Source organism: Neoarius graeffei, chromosome 18 (genome assembly GCF_027579695.1).
Source record: "Neoarius graeffei isolate fNeoGra1 chromosome 18, fNeoGra1.pri, whole genome shotgun sequence".
Classification (NCBI taxonomy): domain Eukaryota; kingdom Metazoa; phylum Chordata; class Actinopteri; order Siluriformes; family Ariidae; genus Neoarius; species Neoarius graeffei.
In genome coordinates this window covers 34,921,485-34,937,783 of record NC_083586.1, presented here as the reverse complement: position 1 = coordinate 34,937,783, position 16,299 = coordinate 34,921,485, and the positions used below count along the sequence as shown (strand labels likewise).

Sequence of the window (16,299 nt, the reverse complement as noted above, 5' to 3'; positions counted from 1 at the left end):
TTGTCCACGTGATCTTTAGCAAACTGCAGACGAGCAGCAATGTTCTTTTTGGAGAGCAGTGGCTTTCTCCTTGCAACCCTGCCATGCACACCATTGTTGTTCAGTGTTCTCCTGATGGTGGACTCATGAACATTAACATTAGCCAATGTGAGAGAGGCCTTCAGTTGCTTAGAAGTTACCCTGGGGTCCTTTGTGACCTCACCGACTATTACACGCCTTGTTCTTGGAGTGATCTTTGTTGGTCTACCACTCCTGGGGAGGGTAACAATGGTCTTGAATTTCCTCCATTTATACACAGTCTCTCTGACTGTGGATTGGTGGAGTCCAAACTCTTTAGAGATGCTTTTATAACCTTTTTCAGCCTGATGAGCATCAACAACACTTTTTTCTGAGGTCCTCAGAAATCTCCTTTGTTCATGCCATAATACACTTCCACAAACATGTGTTGTGAAGATCAGACTTTGATAGATCCCTGTTCTTTAAATAAAACAGGGTGCCCACTCACTCCTCATTGTCATCCCATTGATTGAAAACACCTGACTTTAATTTCACCTTCAAATTAACTGCTAATCCTAGAGGTTCACATACTTTTGCCACTCACAGATATGTAACACTGGATGATTTTCCTCAATAAATAAATGACCAAGTATTATATTTTTGTCTCATTTGTTTAACTGGGTTCTCTTTATCTACTTTTAGGACTTGTGTGAAAATCTGATGATGTTTTAGGTCATATTTATGCAGAAATATAGAAAATTCTAAAGGGTTCACAAACTTTCAAGCACCACTGTGTATGTGTGTATATATATATATATATATATATATATATATATATATATATATATATATATATATATATATATAAAGACATAACTGTATATAAAGCATGAGTATCTGCCAACATAATGTTACTTTTCATAATGCATTATAATATGTGTTCATGGCATTTTGTCACACCTGCGCACCTTGGCGTGTGCAACAGACAGACTGTTGGGCACGCTCCAGACAGCGCGCACTCCAAATGGACTTTCATGCACACGTTGTTAACGACTCGCACCTACATGAGATTAAGGTGCAATCAGCGCGCCTATACAAGGACACTGAAAGCACATTCATTTTGTGAAGTACAGCGTTGTTGACATATTACCAAGCCTTGTTTCTTGATTGTTCTCCTAGTTTCCTGATCCCTGATTTCCTGTTTCCTCATTTTGATACTGCCTAGTCTTCGATAGTTTGTTTGTGCCTCGCTCAAACTATAGAGGATGTGCAGTCATGTGACCCATCCGTGTTTACGCCGCCATATTGGACGGCTTCAGGATTGTTTACCTTGCGCGAGCGTAATGGATCCAGGGAGTAACCCCCAAGAAAATTCGGAAAATACCCCATCTACATCGCGCGATAACTTGTCTAAGTTTGTTCAGCATCTTGAAGGTCACGTGAGGCAGCGTCACGTGGAAAAGTGTTCCAGGTTGGGGATTGCAGATCCGTACAACTTGCCGCAATCATTGTTCAGGGAAATTCGGAGCTGCGGTGCCGGCGATTTGCCCGATCTGGCCTACCACGACATTTACAATTTTCTTGTTAATCGTGAATCGTGTTACACTGGCAAAGCCCTCAAAGCTTACAAGAGCCTGGAAGCTTATAAATATTTTGTTGCGGGATGGGTATCCCAACTATACCTCTGGAAGGTTCCGAAGAAGAATGTCTACTTGATAACCTCACAGGTAAGTGGCATTAAGACGTTTATCATAAAGAGACTATGCAGGACGTTTTATCGTAAGAATGTTCGAAATCTAAACTCAGTTCCAGATAATGACAGGGTTGTAAATATGTATGTTTTTGTCTGAAAAAAAAAATCACAAATCACCGCTATCTTTATCTGTGCAGAATTATTATTCAATATCAGATATAAATGTATAAGGGTCACAGATATGTCCAGCTTCTATATTCAAACAAATTAAAAAAATATTTTCTTGCACCTCTATGTGCCTAAAATAACATACATATTCTTTTTCAGTACTTTACACAATCTGATAGGAAGAACTTTATAAACAAGTTATGCATTTGTATACATATTTTATTAACATTAATATTGCCCTGTCTATTGGTACAACCAAATGCTGAACAAGATATAACCATTCTCGAAAGATCTACTCCCACACACTTGATAATTAGAACGGGTTCATCTAAATTCTATGTGCGGCCATGCCGTCCAAGATGGCAGATAAACAAATATCACGTGACCTCGTGATGTCACGTGCACGCTCTCTGTTGCCTGTTTCACCATCTCTTGATTTATGCTCACCAATTTGGATTGTTTGCCTGCTTGTTATTTTCTTAATAAAATTCTTCTGCACATCCATCTCCAACCATCCCTGACAAAATACTTCACCAAGACTTGGATGTAGCAGAAGTCTACCAGCATGCCTCTCAACGCCATGCCTGGGTTTCTGTACCTCAGCCCCTAACCATGTTCTGGCAGCGTTTTGGATTTGATGCCCCAGCACCCTATGATAGAGAAGAATATCACCCAAAGAGATTCAGTCTGCAATGTGCCTTTTTCTATGCGGACCTGGAAGAGCCTAAGCCTCCATGATTTCCTGGCTCATAGGACGAGCATGCAGATGAGCCTATTACCTCATGAAAGTAGAACATCCGTGCCTCTGGAGCTTGCAGGCTTTTCAAGCTATGAGGAGAGAGAGGAACCACGTGAAAATTTTTTTGTGGGAGCCTACTATGTTAGAGGCCGACATAGTGGAGGCTGACACAGTGGCAGCAGAGGAAGTGCTCCTGAGCTCCTGCCAGAGGCTGACACAGCAGCAGCAGAGGAGGCCATTGCTCCTGAGCTCTTCCCAGAGGCTGATGCAGTGACAGCGGAGGAGGCTGTTGCTCCTGTGCTCCTCCCAGAGGCTGACACAGCAACAGTGGAGAAGGCCATCATTCCTGAGCTCCTCCCAGAAATCAATGCAGCAACAGCGGAGGAGGCCATTGCTTCTGAGCTCCTCCCAGAGGCCAATGCAGTGACAGCAGAGGAGGCCGTCGTTCCTGAGCTCTTCCCAGAGGCCGATGCAGCGGAGGAAGCCATCACTCCACAGCCAGCGGCAGAGCCAGAACCAGAGCAAGAGCCAGTGCGAAAAGCAGAGCCAGCACCTGAGCCAGGGCCAGCACCTGAACCAAAGTCGGAGCCAGTGCCACTGCCAGTGCCAGCACCTGAGCCAAAGCCAGTGCCCTGCCAGAGCCAGCGCCAGAACCAGTGCCAGAACTAGCACCACAGTCGGAGCCAATGCCAGAGCCAGTGTCAGCACCAGCGCAAGAGCCAGCATCAACGCCAAAGTCAGAGCCAGAGATAGTGCCCAAACCAGAGTCAGACCCAGAGCCAGTTCCAGAACCAGTGCCAGAGGCTGATAGTGCCAGAGGCTGATAGGGCAGCCTCTGCCCCAGACTGCTTTGAAGACATCGTTGTTCCCCTGCTGCCCAGCCATGAAGACATCATCATTCACCCGCTGCCCGGCCATGAAGACATCATCGTTCTGCTGCTGCCTGGCCATGAAGATGTTGCTACTCTGCTGCTGGGTCATGAGGATGTCGTTGCTATGCCGCTGAGCTCCAACAAGGACAGGAGCGATGCTCAGACAAAGCCCTATCTGGAATTCGAGTCATATCCTGAGCTTGAGTTCAAGTCTTGTCCAGAGCTCAAGCCCCTGTCCAGTCCAGAGCCCATGTCCTGTCCAGAGCTCGAGCCCATGTCCAGTCAAAAACTCGAGTTCAAGTCCTGTCCTGAGCCTGAACCCATGTGCAGTCCGGAGCTCAAGCCCGGTCCACAGCCCAAGTCCAGGTCCAGGCCAGAGTTCAAGCCCAAGTCCAGTCCAGAGCTCAAGCCCATGTCCAGTCAGGAGCCCATGACCAGTCCAGGGCATGAGCCTATGTCCAGTCTGAAGCCCAAGTCCTATCCAGAGTTTGAGCCCATGCCAGTGTCCAGTCCAGAGCCCAAGTCAAATCCACAGCTCAAGTCCAAATCTTGTCCAGAGCCCGAGCCCAAGCCCCCACTTGAGTTAAGAATCCAGTGCCACGTCGACACAGAGTGGAGCACCGAGGGCACGGCGTCCAGCATCAGGCCCTCATCCTCGGGGCCAGGGAATATGGATTTAAGCTCCTGGAAGGAGCTCTTGGGATGTGTGTGTGTGTGTGTCACACCTGCGCACCTTGGCGCATGCAACAGACATGCTCCAGGCAATGCGTGTTCTAAACGGACTCATGCATGCACCGTTAATGACTCGCACCTGCACGGGATTAAGGCTCAATCAGCATGCCTATATAAGGATTGTGAAAGCACACTCATTTTGCAAAGTATTGCATTGTTGACACATTACTGAGCCTTGTTTTTTGATTGTTCTCCTGGCTTCCTCATCCCTGATTTCCTGTTTCCTTGTTTTGATACTACCTAGTCTTCGATAGTCTGTTTGTGCCTCACTCGACCTATTGCCTGTTTCACCGTCTCTTGATTTATGCTCACTGATTTGGATTGCTTGCTTGTCAGTTATTTTCTTAATAAAATTCTTTTGCACGTACATCTGTCTCCAACCATCCCTGACACACTGTACTGTATATGTGCACTCTTCCTGTTTAGGGCTTCAACACACCTACAGATGCTATTGCTATGATTGGCACCTACAGATGCTAATGTTATTATCGTTGCTATGGCTTTATTCTCAATCTTGTCTGGAACTTGATGTTATACACTGGCTATTTAATTTAGCAAAATGAATAAAGCTACTGTTGAGTCCACAAAGTACCAAGCTGTATGTACAGTTTGTGAATTTCATATAGTGCTTCATAAGGTATTGTGTCGTGAAATGAAATTCCAGTCACATTTAAAGATTAAAAAACAACAACAACCCAATAACACAAAAACCTCCCTTCCCTGAAATAATACTCTATCATATATTATAAACACTGGAGTATCTTTTGAGTTACAATTCATTGTATGGTGTGATACAAATATATTCTTATGCACAGATATTATAATGTGTTGTAATGTGGTATGCAGCATATAAACCATATACTCATGCATCTTTATGGAAGGAATAAAACACAATGGCGTATAGAAAAACAAATAATGACACAGTGGAGTGATGCAGCCTGAGGCAAAGTTATTGCTCCCATGCCAAAGTTAATGATTTTCCAATAACAGCACAGCAGGTGTATTCCTCTTACACCACAGCTATTTGCCGAAAATTACTATTCTGTATTAAAGAGTGACACGTCAGAATTTTATCCATTTATTGCTGTGCAATGATCATGAAGCAAGTTATCATTTACGTTGTAATTGTTCACTAGGTTTTTTTACCTCTGACTGTTACAAAGTGCTGACACTGGAGACTCCTTCATTAAATGTTAACATAAACATCTCCTTCCAGAAAGCTTTGATGGATCCATTTATTTATTTATAAGAGTCCTTGATTCACGTCTCTGTGTGTTAGTTGTTACTACAGAAAAGATAACACATTACAATGAGGACATTAAAATAAACCTGTAATTTGCCTTAATCAAGCTTTCAACAGCACTGTGTTCTATTAAAAAAGCTTATAAATGCATGTAACTATAAACACTTATAGGCCTGTGGTGTTATCATTTATGCTGTATAACACAATAAAAACGCATAAATAAGGAATTATGAATATAAGATTCATCGAGCAAGCTTTTAAGCTTCCTCTCTTGGTCTCTAACATTTTGGCCAAGAAAGGACATCTTCATTTCTGCTTACACAGTGACTCATATTAGATATTTCTGGTACTTTGGGCATATAAACCAACCCACTTGATAAGTGTTCAGACCCTCATTAGAACACAGAAGGTCTGTTATGTATGTGGTTTGGCCAGGCTTGATAAAGAACACAATGAGGGAAGGTCATCCTATGAACCGATACCTACAAATCCCAGATGAATAATCATATCCTGTGGCTTTTACAGTGACTAATGGCTCATATTGTTTATATTGAATGCTTGATTGGTCAGAAGGTGCTGAATAATTTTTCTATAACAGCAGCTCTGACAGTAGTTCTGGCTGAAAGTCTTATAGTAATGCATTTGTTGCATACCTGATTCTGACTGGTCAATTATGGCATTCGGTGGTCTGTTATTTCTGTATAACAGATCATTGCTCTAGACGTCGTCATGAACAGAAACGATAAAAGTATTTTTAAATCAATACTTTGTGTTAAATTACTGATTTCTTTCATAAGTAGCCATGTGATAAGCCGGATAATGTACAGCGAGACGGTTATTATTGCAAAATAAACCCATTCAGGGTGATTCAAGTCCATTCTGCATCACTCAGTCAGGGATCATTTCCCAATAATAACTGGCTCATTGTACATTATCTTTTTACATGTGCATTGCCCATGGTGCACCTGAGCATATTTTTAGTTTTAAATATGTGTAATCTTTGATATGGTTGAAATTCTGTGAGGACAGGTTTGCTCTTTTTTTTTGGGGGGGGAAGGAGTCTCCAGTATCAGCACTTCAAGGAAACACTAGATGAATTAGCAGCTTTAAGATATTCTTAAACTGTCCTAACAGTTTACAAAATGTTCAATTTCAGTGTATTTACTCAACTTTAAGAATTCTTATAGTATAACTTAAAGTGACTTTCCATGACTTCTTAAATCTAATGAAATGCTGTTAAAAAGAATGTTTAACATGTACTTAAAGTTACTAAATTTAACACTTAAATGTACTGAAAGTCACTACTACCCTTACGAATACCAATAAAGGGTCTTAGAGTTACTAGGATATTTAATGAATTTAAAAAGTTATGCCTATGAATGAATGCGAAAAAGGCAAAATCAATGATAGTGAGCAAAACACCTGAGACAAAGCTACCATCTGGAGAGATTGTGAAAAAGGTGAAACTGAACATAGGCAGAGAACTAATAGAAGAAGCCGAACATTTCTGTTCTTTGGGGAGTGATATCACCACGGACATCCGATGTGAGAAGGTGGTAAAGGGCAGGATAGCGAAAGGTAAGGTACAGTTTGGGAAAGTAAGAAAATTTCTGATGAACCTGAAAATCAGTATATCAAGAAGGAAAAGGATGATCATCTGTTACGTATAGTCAGTTTTGCTATACGGAGTTGAAAAATGGACGCTAAACAAGGATTTGATGAAAAGACTACAGGCTTTCGAGATGTGCTGCTGGAGAAGAATGTTAAAGATTGGTTGGAAAAGGAAGTTGAGCAATGAAAGAGTTCTGGAGATGACAGAAGAAAAAGCATAGGCTGATGGATACCATCAAGAAGAGAAAAACTAAATATTTTAGACACATGATAAGAAACAATGAGTTGATACTGTACAACAAAAGTTCCAGACACTTCAGGTGGATCAGATGTCTGGCAAATCAAAAGCAAAAGCAGGAATGTCCAAAATCTGTCCCTCTGAGTTACATGTCAGTCCTGGGATTGAGATGCTGACCTCTTCTGCTCCTTGGACCTGCCTGATCCACCCTGGTGCCCTGTGTCTGGTTGGAGTCTCATCATATCGCTCCTGTGGAGGACGGCCCCATATGGACAGTTGAAAGTCACATCTGGAGGACGCTCTGGACTCTTAAGGCCAATTTATGCTGACAACGCAGTCCTTGCAGATGGCGTCGCAGATGGTGTCTGCGTAGCCCCCCCACCTTTGCAGACGCTCTGTGCGCACCTCCTAAAAATTGTGACCACCGCAGAAGCCTCGCAGACAGCGTCGCAGACAAGAAGGCTCTGATTGGTCCACTCTACAGTCGCTGTACACGCACTTCCGCTTTCCTACTTTCCCGGTTTAGTTTGTTTTCATGACCGCCATTTTTAAAACCACTAGCGAAGATGGAGCAGCACGAAGAGCGGTTGATCGAGGAAGTGAGGAAGTACGTACATCTATACGACTCCAGTTCTAGTCATTATAAGTAACCGGAGGATAAACACTCCACTAACCACACCCACCAACTACTCCTAGCGATTTCGTGACTTCGCGCCCCCTTGCGTTGTGGCAGTGAATAACATCGCGCACGCCTATTACTCCCCGCTCAACGATAAACTACAACTGTCTGCGAAAAGCTATCTGCGAAAGCCTTGTCGCAAGAGCATGCAGAGGCCCTTACAGTAATGCTTTTATGGCTGAGGACTACAGTTGACTTCCTAACTTTAGGACTGCAGTTGTCATGATCAGTTTTGCACTCAAGTTTCCATCAATGAAGAGTTTATAACATCAACGAAAGGTCATAAAGCCCCACAGTTATGGAACAGCCTTCCAAGTAGTGTTCGGGAATCAGACACAGTCTCAGTGTTTAAGTCTAGGCTGAAAACATATCTGTTTAGTAGTGTTTATGAGGTAACATAACATATTTGTTAATAGTGTTTATGAGGTAAAGGTGTAGATCTGGAGGGTCCTCAGACATAGAGTGTTTTGGTAAACTGGGATGTATGGATGCTGTCAGTCCCCACTCGCTTGCTCACTCGAGTTTGTTGACGGTGTAGTGGCTGCTGCTTTATGTCCCGGGGCTCCCTCATGCCTGTGTTACCGTACCTTCTGGCTCTCCCCTTTTAGTTATGCTGTCATAGTTAGTTGCAGGAGTCCCTGCTTGTACTCAGTGCAATATGTATACTGTACATACTTATTCAGGTGACATTGGGCATACCTAACAACCTGTGTTTTCTCTCCCCTCCCCCCCCCCCCCCCCCCCAAAAAAAAAAATCTGTCCCTCTGAGTTACATGTCGGTCCTGGGATCGAGATGCTGACCTCTTCTGCTCCTCGGACCTGCCTGATCCATCCTGGTGCCCTGTGTCTGGTTGGAGTCTCATCGCATCGCTCCTGTGGAGGGCGGCCCTATGTGGACAGTTGGGGTCGCGCCTGGAGGATGCTCTGGACTCTTGCAGTGGTGCTTTTGTGGCTGGGGACTGCAGTTGATTTGCTGACTTTAGGACTGCAGTTGACTCGCTGACTTTGGGACTGCGGTTGTTGTGAACGGTTTTGCGCTCAGGTTTCCGTCAGTGGGGGGTTTAGAGCATCAACGAAGCTGACTTTATGTTAGGACTGTTAATGTTATAGTCATGTTGTCTGTTGTTGCCCGGATGGGGATGGGTTCCGTTTTGAGTCTGGTTCCTCTCGAGGTTTCTTCCTCATGTCATCTGAGGGACTTTTTCCTTGCCACCGTTGCCACAGGCTTGCTCATTGGGGATAGATTAGGGATAAAATTAGCTCATATTTTAAGTCGCTCAAATTCTGTAAAGCTGCTTTGCGACAATGTTTATTGTTAAAAGCGCTATACAAATAAACATGACTTGACAACGAAACTGACTTCATGTTAAAACTGTTAATGTTATAGTCATGTTGTCTGTTGTCGCCCAAATGAAGATGGGTTCCCTTTTGAGTCTGGTTCCTCTCGATGTTTCTTCCTCATGTCGTCTGAGGGAGTTTTTCCTTGCCACCGTCGCCACAGGCTTGCTCATTGGGGATAGATTAGGGATAGAATTAGCTCATGTTTTGAGTCGTTCAAATTCTGTAAAGCTGCTTTGCGACAATGTTTATTGTTAGCACTATACAAATAAGAGACCTGGTGCAGAGACCTGGAGGACCACAGTGACGACCACCAAGAAAATCCAGACGTTCATCAACAACTGTCTGAGAAAGATCCTCAGGATACGCTGGCCTGACACCATCAGCAACGAGGAGCTGTGGCAGCGGACTAAGCAAAAGTCTGCAGAAGTGGAGATCCAACAACGCCGCTGGAGATGGATAGGCCACACTCTACGCAAGCCAGCCAACAACACCACAAGGCAAGCCCTCAGATGGAACCCCCAGGGAAAAAGGAGGAGAGGCCGGCCGAGAAACACCTGGCGTCGCGACCTTGAGACCGACGCAAAGAAACTGGGCCACACCTGGGGACAGCTGGAGAGACTCGCCCAGGACAGGGACGGCTGGAGAGACCTTGTTGGCGGCCTATGCCCCAGGAGTAAGTAAGTACTATACAAATAAACTTGACTTGACTTGAATGCAATCTTTTTCTGAGTGGTGTTAGAAATCTACACATTTTAAAGCACCACATTTGAAGTAATTGGATCCAGGATGTGGAAAAACACCCATAAAAATCAAAAGTCTCGCAAACGAGCCTTTTCTTGCATTCTGGATTGATTGTTTATGTGCTGTGCATGCAGTTTTATTACCTATTTGCCACTGAAGGAATATGTGTTCACTAAAATAGGATGTGAAAGTTGCTGACCATGGGTGGCATGGTGGTAGAGTGGTTAGCACTGTTGCCTCACAGCAAGAAGGTCCTGGGTTCAAGCCCAGCGGCCAACGAGGGCCTTTCTTTGTGGAGTTTGCATGTTCTCCCCATGGGTGTGCTCTGGTTTCCACCACCAAATGTTGATGTTTTTAAATGCATGGAAAAGAACTACATTAGTAGAATATTTCACTTTCATCTTGTGAAATGTGAGTTTCCCCAAGCAGCCACACACACACACACACACACACCAGTGGAATATAAATGTGTAAGTCATTTTTCAACCTTTTTGAAGTGATATAAAAAAACCCTAATAATTCCAAGGTCTTGAGTATTTAATTAAAAAGAAATGCCAGGTGGCACTTTGAGATGTTCCTCAGTATTAAAAGAATATGATGTTGAACTTTTTACTCTTTCTTCTTCTTCTTTTTTTTATTACCAGAGTTAACATCTCCTGTTCATGCAGGAGCAGCAGTCTGCTGCCCAAGTCCTCTGTCTTCTGTTCCAGCGTGAGTGAAAAATGCTCGATGCACTTGATCGACAGCTTCTCCTGCAGCGTCATGATGACATCCTATATCACATAATGACAAAAGCACAGTGACTTCTTAGTTCCTGTGATATGAACATACAGGCTCGGATAATGAGACTGTGACAGTAAAATTTTCATGAAAGAAGCAAACAGTGGATTTTAGTGCACGTCTGGGAATATAAAGTGCAAGAGTTAGACATTTAGACTGCTCGTGAGCATTGATCAGCAGGCAAAGAAGAAAAATCACCTTGATGGATGTGTTGTTGTCGAAGCGAAAAGACTTGGTCTGTCCATTTTCCAAGTACACCTTCAAGACATTTGGCATGAAGAGCAGAGAGTTGTCTTTCACAATGTCCTGCATGGAACCAGAGATCCGTTACTTCCTTGGACTACAAGGAATTTTACTGACATCTCATGCTCCCTTGATCCTGAGCATGGTGTTCACGCCGTCAAAAAAATAAAGTACATGAACTAGAGAATCGGTATACTATAGTTTGCAATATAGTAAGCATGCAGTACGTTGATTGTAATGTAATTGGTAAATACTTTTTAGATTGGATTTTATATTTCAATAATGAGAAAAACTACCAAGTTTCTACAGCAATACTCGGTGCTATATAGTTACACTCTATTGTCAAAAGTATGCGGACACCTGACTATCACTGATCATCCTTCTCTGACCTCTCTCATCAACATTGCATTTCCTCTCACTGAACTGTTGCTCCCTTTGTTTTTTTTTTTTTTTTACACCATTCTATGAAAACCCTGGAGAGAAGAAAATCCAAAGAGATCAGCATGCAAGACAAGCTCGTAAATCAGTACACATTAGTGTGGAGATACAGCTTTCCCCTGATGAAATCTGATGTAACTCATTTTGATTTTAACTGATTTATTAAAAAAAAAAACACCTTGCTTTATTACAGTCATACATTTCTGCTTATAGTAGGTGCCATAAATATAAATATACATGCTTTTGATAATTTGATTGCTTCCTTTTCGGAAATATGGGCAAAGTAGTGTGATACAGGATGATGTAAATGCACAGTGGATAAGAACCGATCATACATCAGGACCTGCCTGTCTTGATTTTGCCTGTTTTTCTTATTTTTTGATAATATTTTTAAAATATGGTGGCACATATTTTAAAACATAACGGAACAGTTAAAATGGTTAACACTTGTAAAAGGACTTTGGAAAGATTAGTCCAATGTCAAATGGTGGTACAGAAAAAAAAAAAAAAAAAAAAAAAAAATATATATATATATATATATATATATATATATATATATATATATATATATATATATATATATATATATATGAGTGATTCCACGCTTATGGGTACTGAAATAGGGACATGAACTTATTTTTAAAAATTCACCTAAAACCATTTCTTTTTTTACCATCAGGTCACAAAACATGTAATCTTTAATGAATGATATGTTAAAAGATAACTTTAATTTTCTGAGATGTAATAAAAACATCTCAAGTCTCTGGATGTTGTGGGGCTGTCTTGGTTGACACGCCTCTGCAACATCGCGTGGCGGTCGGGGACAGTGCCTCTGGAGTGGCAGACTGGGGTGGTGGTCCCTCTTTTTAAGAAAGGGGACCGGAGAGTGTGCTCCAATTATAGGGGAATCACACTTCTCAGCCTCCCAGGGAAAGTTTACTCCAGGGTACTGGAGAGGAGAATTCGACCAATAGTCGAACCTCGGATCCAGGAGGAACAATGCGGTTTTCGTCCTGGTCGCGGAACACTGGACCAGCTCTATACCCTTTATAGGGTGCTCGAGGGTTCATGGGAGTTTGCCCAACCAGTCCACATGTGCTTTGTGGATCTGGAGAAGGCATTCGACCGTGTCCCCCGTGGTATTCTGTGGGGGGTGCTTCGGGAGTATGGGGTTCGGGGCTCTTTGCTAAGGGCTGTCCAGTCCCTGTACGAACGGAGCAGGAGTCTGGTTCGCATTGCCGGCAGTAAGTCAGACCTGTTCCCAGTGCATGTTGGACTCCGTCAGGGCTGCCCTTTGTCACCGGTTCTGTTCATAATTTTTATGGACAGAATTTCTAGGCGCAGCCAGGGGCCGGAAGGAATCCTGTTTGGGAACCACAGGATTTCATCTCTGCTTTTTGCGGATGATGTTGTCCTGTTGGCTTCTTCAAACCAGGACCTTCAGCATGCACTGGGGCGGTTTGCAGTCGAGTGTGAAGCGGCTGGGATGAGAATCAGCACCTCCAAGTCCGAGGCCATGGTTCTCGACCGGAAAAGGGTGGCTTGCCCTCTCCAGGTTGGTGGAGAAGTCCTGCCTCAAGTGGAGGAGTTTAAGTATCTCGGGATCTTGTTCACGAGTGAGGGAAGGATGGAGCGTGAGATCGACAGGCGGATCGGTGCAGCCTCCGCAGTGATGCGGTCGCTTTACCGGTCCGTCATGGTGAAGAAGGAGCTGAGCCAAAAGGCGAAGCTCTCAATTTACCGGTCGATCTACGTTCCGACTCTCACCTATGGTCATGAGCTTTGGGTAATGACAGAAAGAACAAGATCGCGGATACAAGCGGCTGAAATGAGTTTCCTTCGCAGGGTGGCTGGGCGCTCCCTTAGAGATAGGGTGAGAAGCACAGTCACTCGGGAGGAGCTCGGAGTAGAGCCGCTGCTCCTCCACATCGAGAGGAACCAGCTGAGGTGGCTCGGGCATCTTTTTCGGATGCCTCCTGGACGCCTCCCTGGGGAGGTGTTCCAGGCATGTCCCCCCGGGAGGAGGCCCCGGGGAAGACCCAGGACACGCTGGAGGGACTATGTCTCTCGGCTGGCCTGGGAACGCCTCGGTGTCCTTCCCGAGGAGCTGGCCGAGGTGTCTGGGGAAAGGGAAGTTTGGGCTTCCATGCTTAGACTGCTGCCTCCGCGACCCGGTCCTGGATAAGCGGAAGAAGACGAGAGACGAGAGAGAGACGAGAGTAATAAAAACATATTTATATGCCAAAGTCAGAACGTAACAGAAGTGTTGTGGACATATATATTCTCAATTTTAACAATGTAGAATTACTTTTTGAAACATAGGAAGGTGATGTTTTAGCAAATATAATTAATAAACATGTGTAGTAGAATAAACATACACATTCTTTCAATAAGATTAACATGGTATAGAGCTAGATTGTAATTAATTTGTAACAGACGCGAGATGGACAATCGTAACAGAAGTAATGTAACAGACATCATTTTGGAACTCATAGGCTTGACTTTGGCATATAAATATGTTTTTATTACATCTCAGAAAATTAAAGTTATCTTTTAACATATCATTCATTAAAGATTACATGTTTTGTGACCTGATGGTAAAAAAAGAAATGGTTTTAGGGGAATTTTTAAAAATAAGTTCATGTCCCCATTTCAGTACCCATAAGCGTGGAATCACTCATATATATATATATATATATATATATATATGGCGGCACGGTGGTGTAGTGGTTAGCGCTGTCGCCTCACAGCAAGAAGGTCCAGGTTCGAGCCCCGTGGCCGGCAAGGGCCTTTCTGTGTGGAGTTTGCATGTTCTCCCCGTGTCCGCGTGGGTTTCCTCCGGGTGCTCCGGTTTCCCCCACAGTCCAAAGACATGCAGGTTAGGTTAACTGGTGACTCTAAATTGACCGTAGGTGTGAATGTGAGTGTGAATGGTTGTCTGTGTCTATGTGTCAGCCCTGTGATGACCTGGCGACTTGTCCAGGGTGTACCCTGCCTTTCACCCGTAGTCAGCTGGGATAGGCTCCAGCTTGCCTGTGACCCTGTAGAACAGGATAAAGCGGCTACAGATAATGAGATGAGATGAGATTTTAAAAATATCGAAAACAGAAATCAGCTATAAAAAAGTTTACGCAAAAATCACAAAGTAGAAGCTTAATGCAAAATCCCTGTTGAGCAAAAATATTCATTTGATTGAGCTAACTGAGCTTATACAGTATTATGTCACAGAGTTGTTCTTGTCATTATTTTCTGGTTTCGATTTTATCATACCTGTTTGATTTATGATTGATCTTCCATGTGCGTTACATGAAATGCACTTTGATTAGCTCACACTAATGATGAGGCTGACATGGCTGCAGAACTTACCGAAAGCTGCCCGTTAATGATGACCTCCTCAGCAAAGCGCACTTTCACCGGGTTTGATTTCAGCTTGGCTTTTTTGGCTGCGCTGATAAAGGCTGATTTGGGAGACTGAAAGAGGAATACAGAAACGAAGTTTTGATGTCCAAACACCTTGAGAACATGGTGACTGATCATCTGTAAATCTTGATTCGACATTCAATTCTTGACTCTGAAGCTGATTCGCTTTCTATAACAGCAGCTCTGAGAATAGTTTGGTTGAAAGGCAAATCACAAGTTTATATTAATGCGATCAGACTAATACACTATTGGTTCTATAGCAACAGCTCATTCCAGATAATCTAAGACTAATAATAAACAGGTATAAAACAGTGCTGTTCTTCAACAACAAAAAATGTTTGTTGATATCATGAAGCTTTTCTAAAAGGAGAAGTCTGTATAACATTTATGGAATGAGTCTCCAGTGTCACCACTTTGAAACAGTCAGTATGTTTTACACCATGGGAGAACCTTCAGGACAGAGGGCATTGTGGTTTCTTGGCATTTTTGCTTTATTTAAGAGAGTGCAAAATGATTGAGGAGGGAACTGTTTATAGCTAATATCTTGTGACAATGAGAATTAATTTCCATCTATCTATTATCCATAACCGCTTATCCTGTGCAGGGTCGCAGGCAAGCTGGAGCCTATCCCAGCTGACTACGGGCGAAAGGCGGGGTACACCCTGGACAAGTCACCAGGTCATCACAGGGCTGACACATAGAGACAAACAACCATTCACACTCACATTCACACCTACGGTTAATTTAGAGTCACCAATTAGCTTAACCCGGAGGAAACCCACACAGACACAGGGAGAACACGCAAACTCTACACAGAAAGGCCCCCGTTGTCCACTGAGCTCGAACCCAGAACCTTCTTGCTGTGAGGCAACAGTGCTAACCACTACACCACTATGCCAACCTAGACTTAAAGGAACAGTCCACCGTACTTCCATAATGAAATATGCTCTTATCTGAATTGAGACGAGCTGCTCCGTACCTCTCCGAGCTTTGCGCGACCTCCCAGTCAGTCAGACGCAGTCAGACGCGCTGTCACTCCTGTTAGCAATGTAGCTAGGCTCAGTATGGCCAATGGTATTTTTTGGGGCTGTAGTTAGATGCAACCAAACTCTTCCGGGTTTTTCCTGTTTACATAGGTTTATATGACCAGTCACATGAAACAAGTTCAGTTACACAAATTGAAACGTAGCGATTTTCTATGCTATGGAAAGTCCGCACTATAATGACAGGCGTACTAACACCTTCTGCGCGCTTCGGCAGCGCATTGATATCTGAGCTCCGTATCAATGCGCTGCCGAAGCGCGCAGAAGGTGTTAGTATGCCCAAGGCCGGATTAACTATATGGGCCTGCGGTACAGTGCCCA

At 43.5% G+C, this 16,299-nt stretch overlaps 1 protein-coding gene across 2 annotated transcripts in view; it reads right to left on the bottom strand.

Moving 5' to 3' along the window:
• Window positions 1-16,299, bottom strand: part of LOC132866141 (FERM and PDZ domain-containing protein 4-like) — a 132,434-nt gene that overhangs the window by 14,791 nt on the left and 101,344 nt on the right. The window contains exons 6-8 of one of the 2 annotated variants that reach the window (XM_060898736.1): window positions 14,882-14,986; window positions 11,033-11,140; window positions 10,696-10,827 (exon numbers count right to left, since the gene is read on the bottom strand). In XM_060898736.1, the coding sequence (XP_060754719.1) occupies window positions 10,696-10,827; window positions 11,033-11,140; window positions 14,882-14,986 (345 nt within the window). The remainder of the gene's footprint in view (window positions 1-10,695; window positions 10,828-11,032; window positions 11,141-14,881; window positions 14,987-16,299) is intronic. The other variant, XM_060898735.1, reaches the window with a different exon arrangement.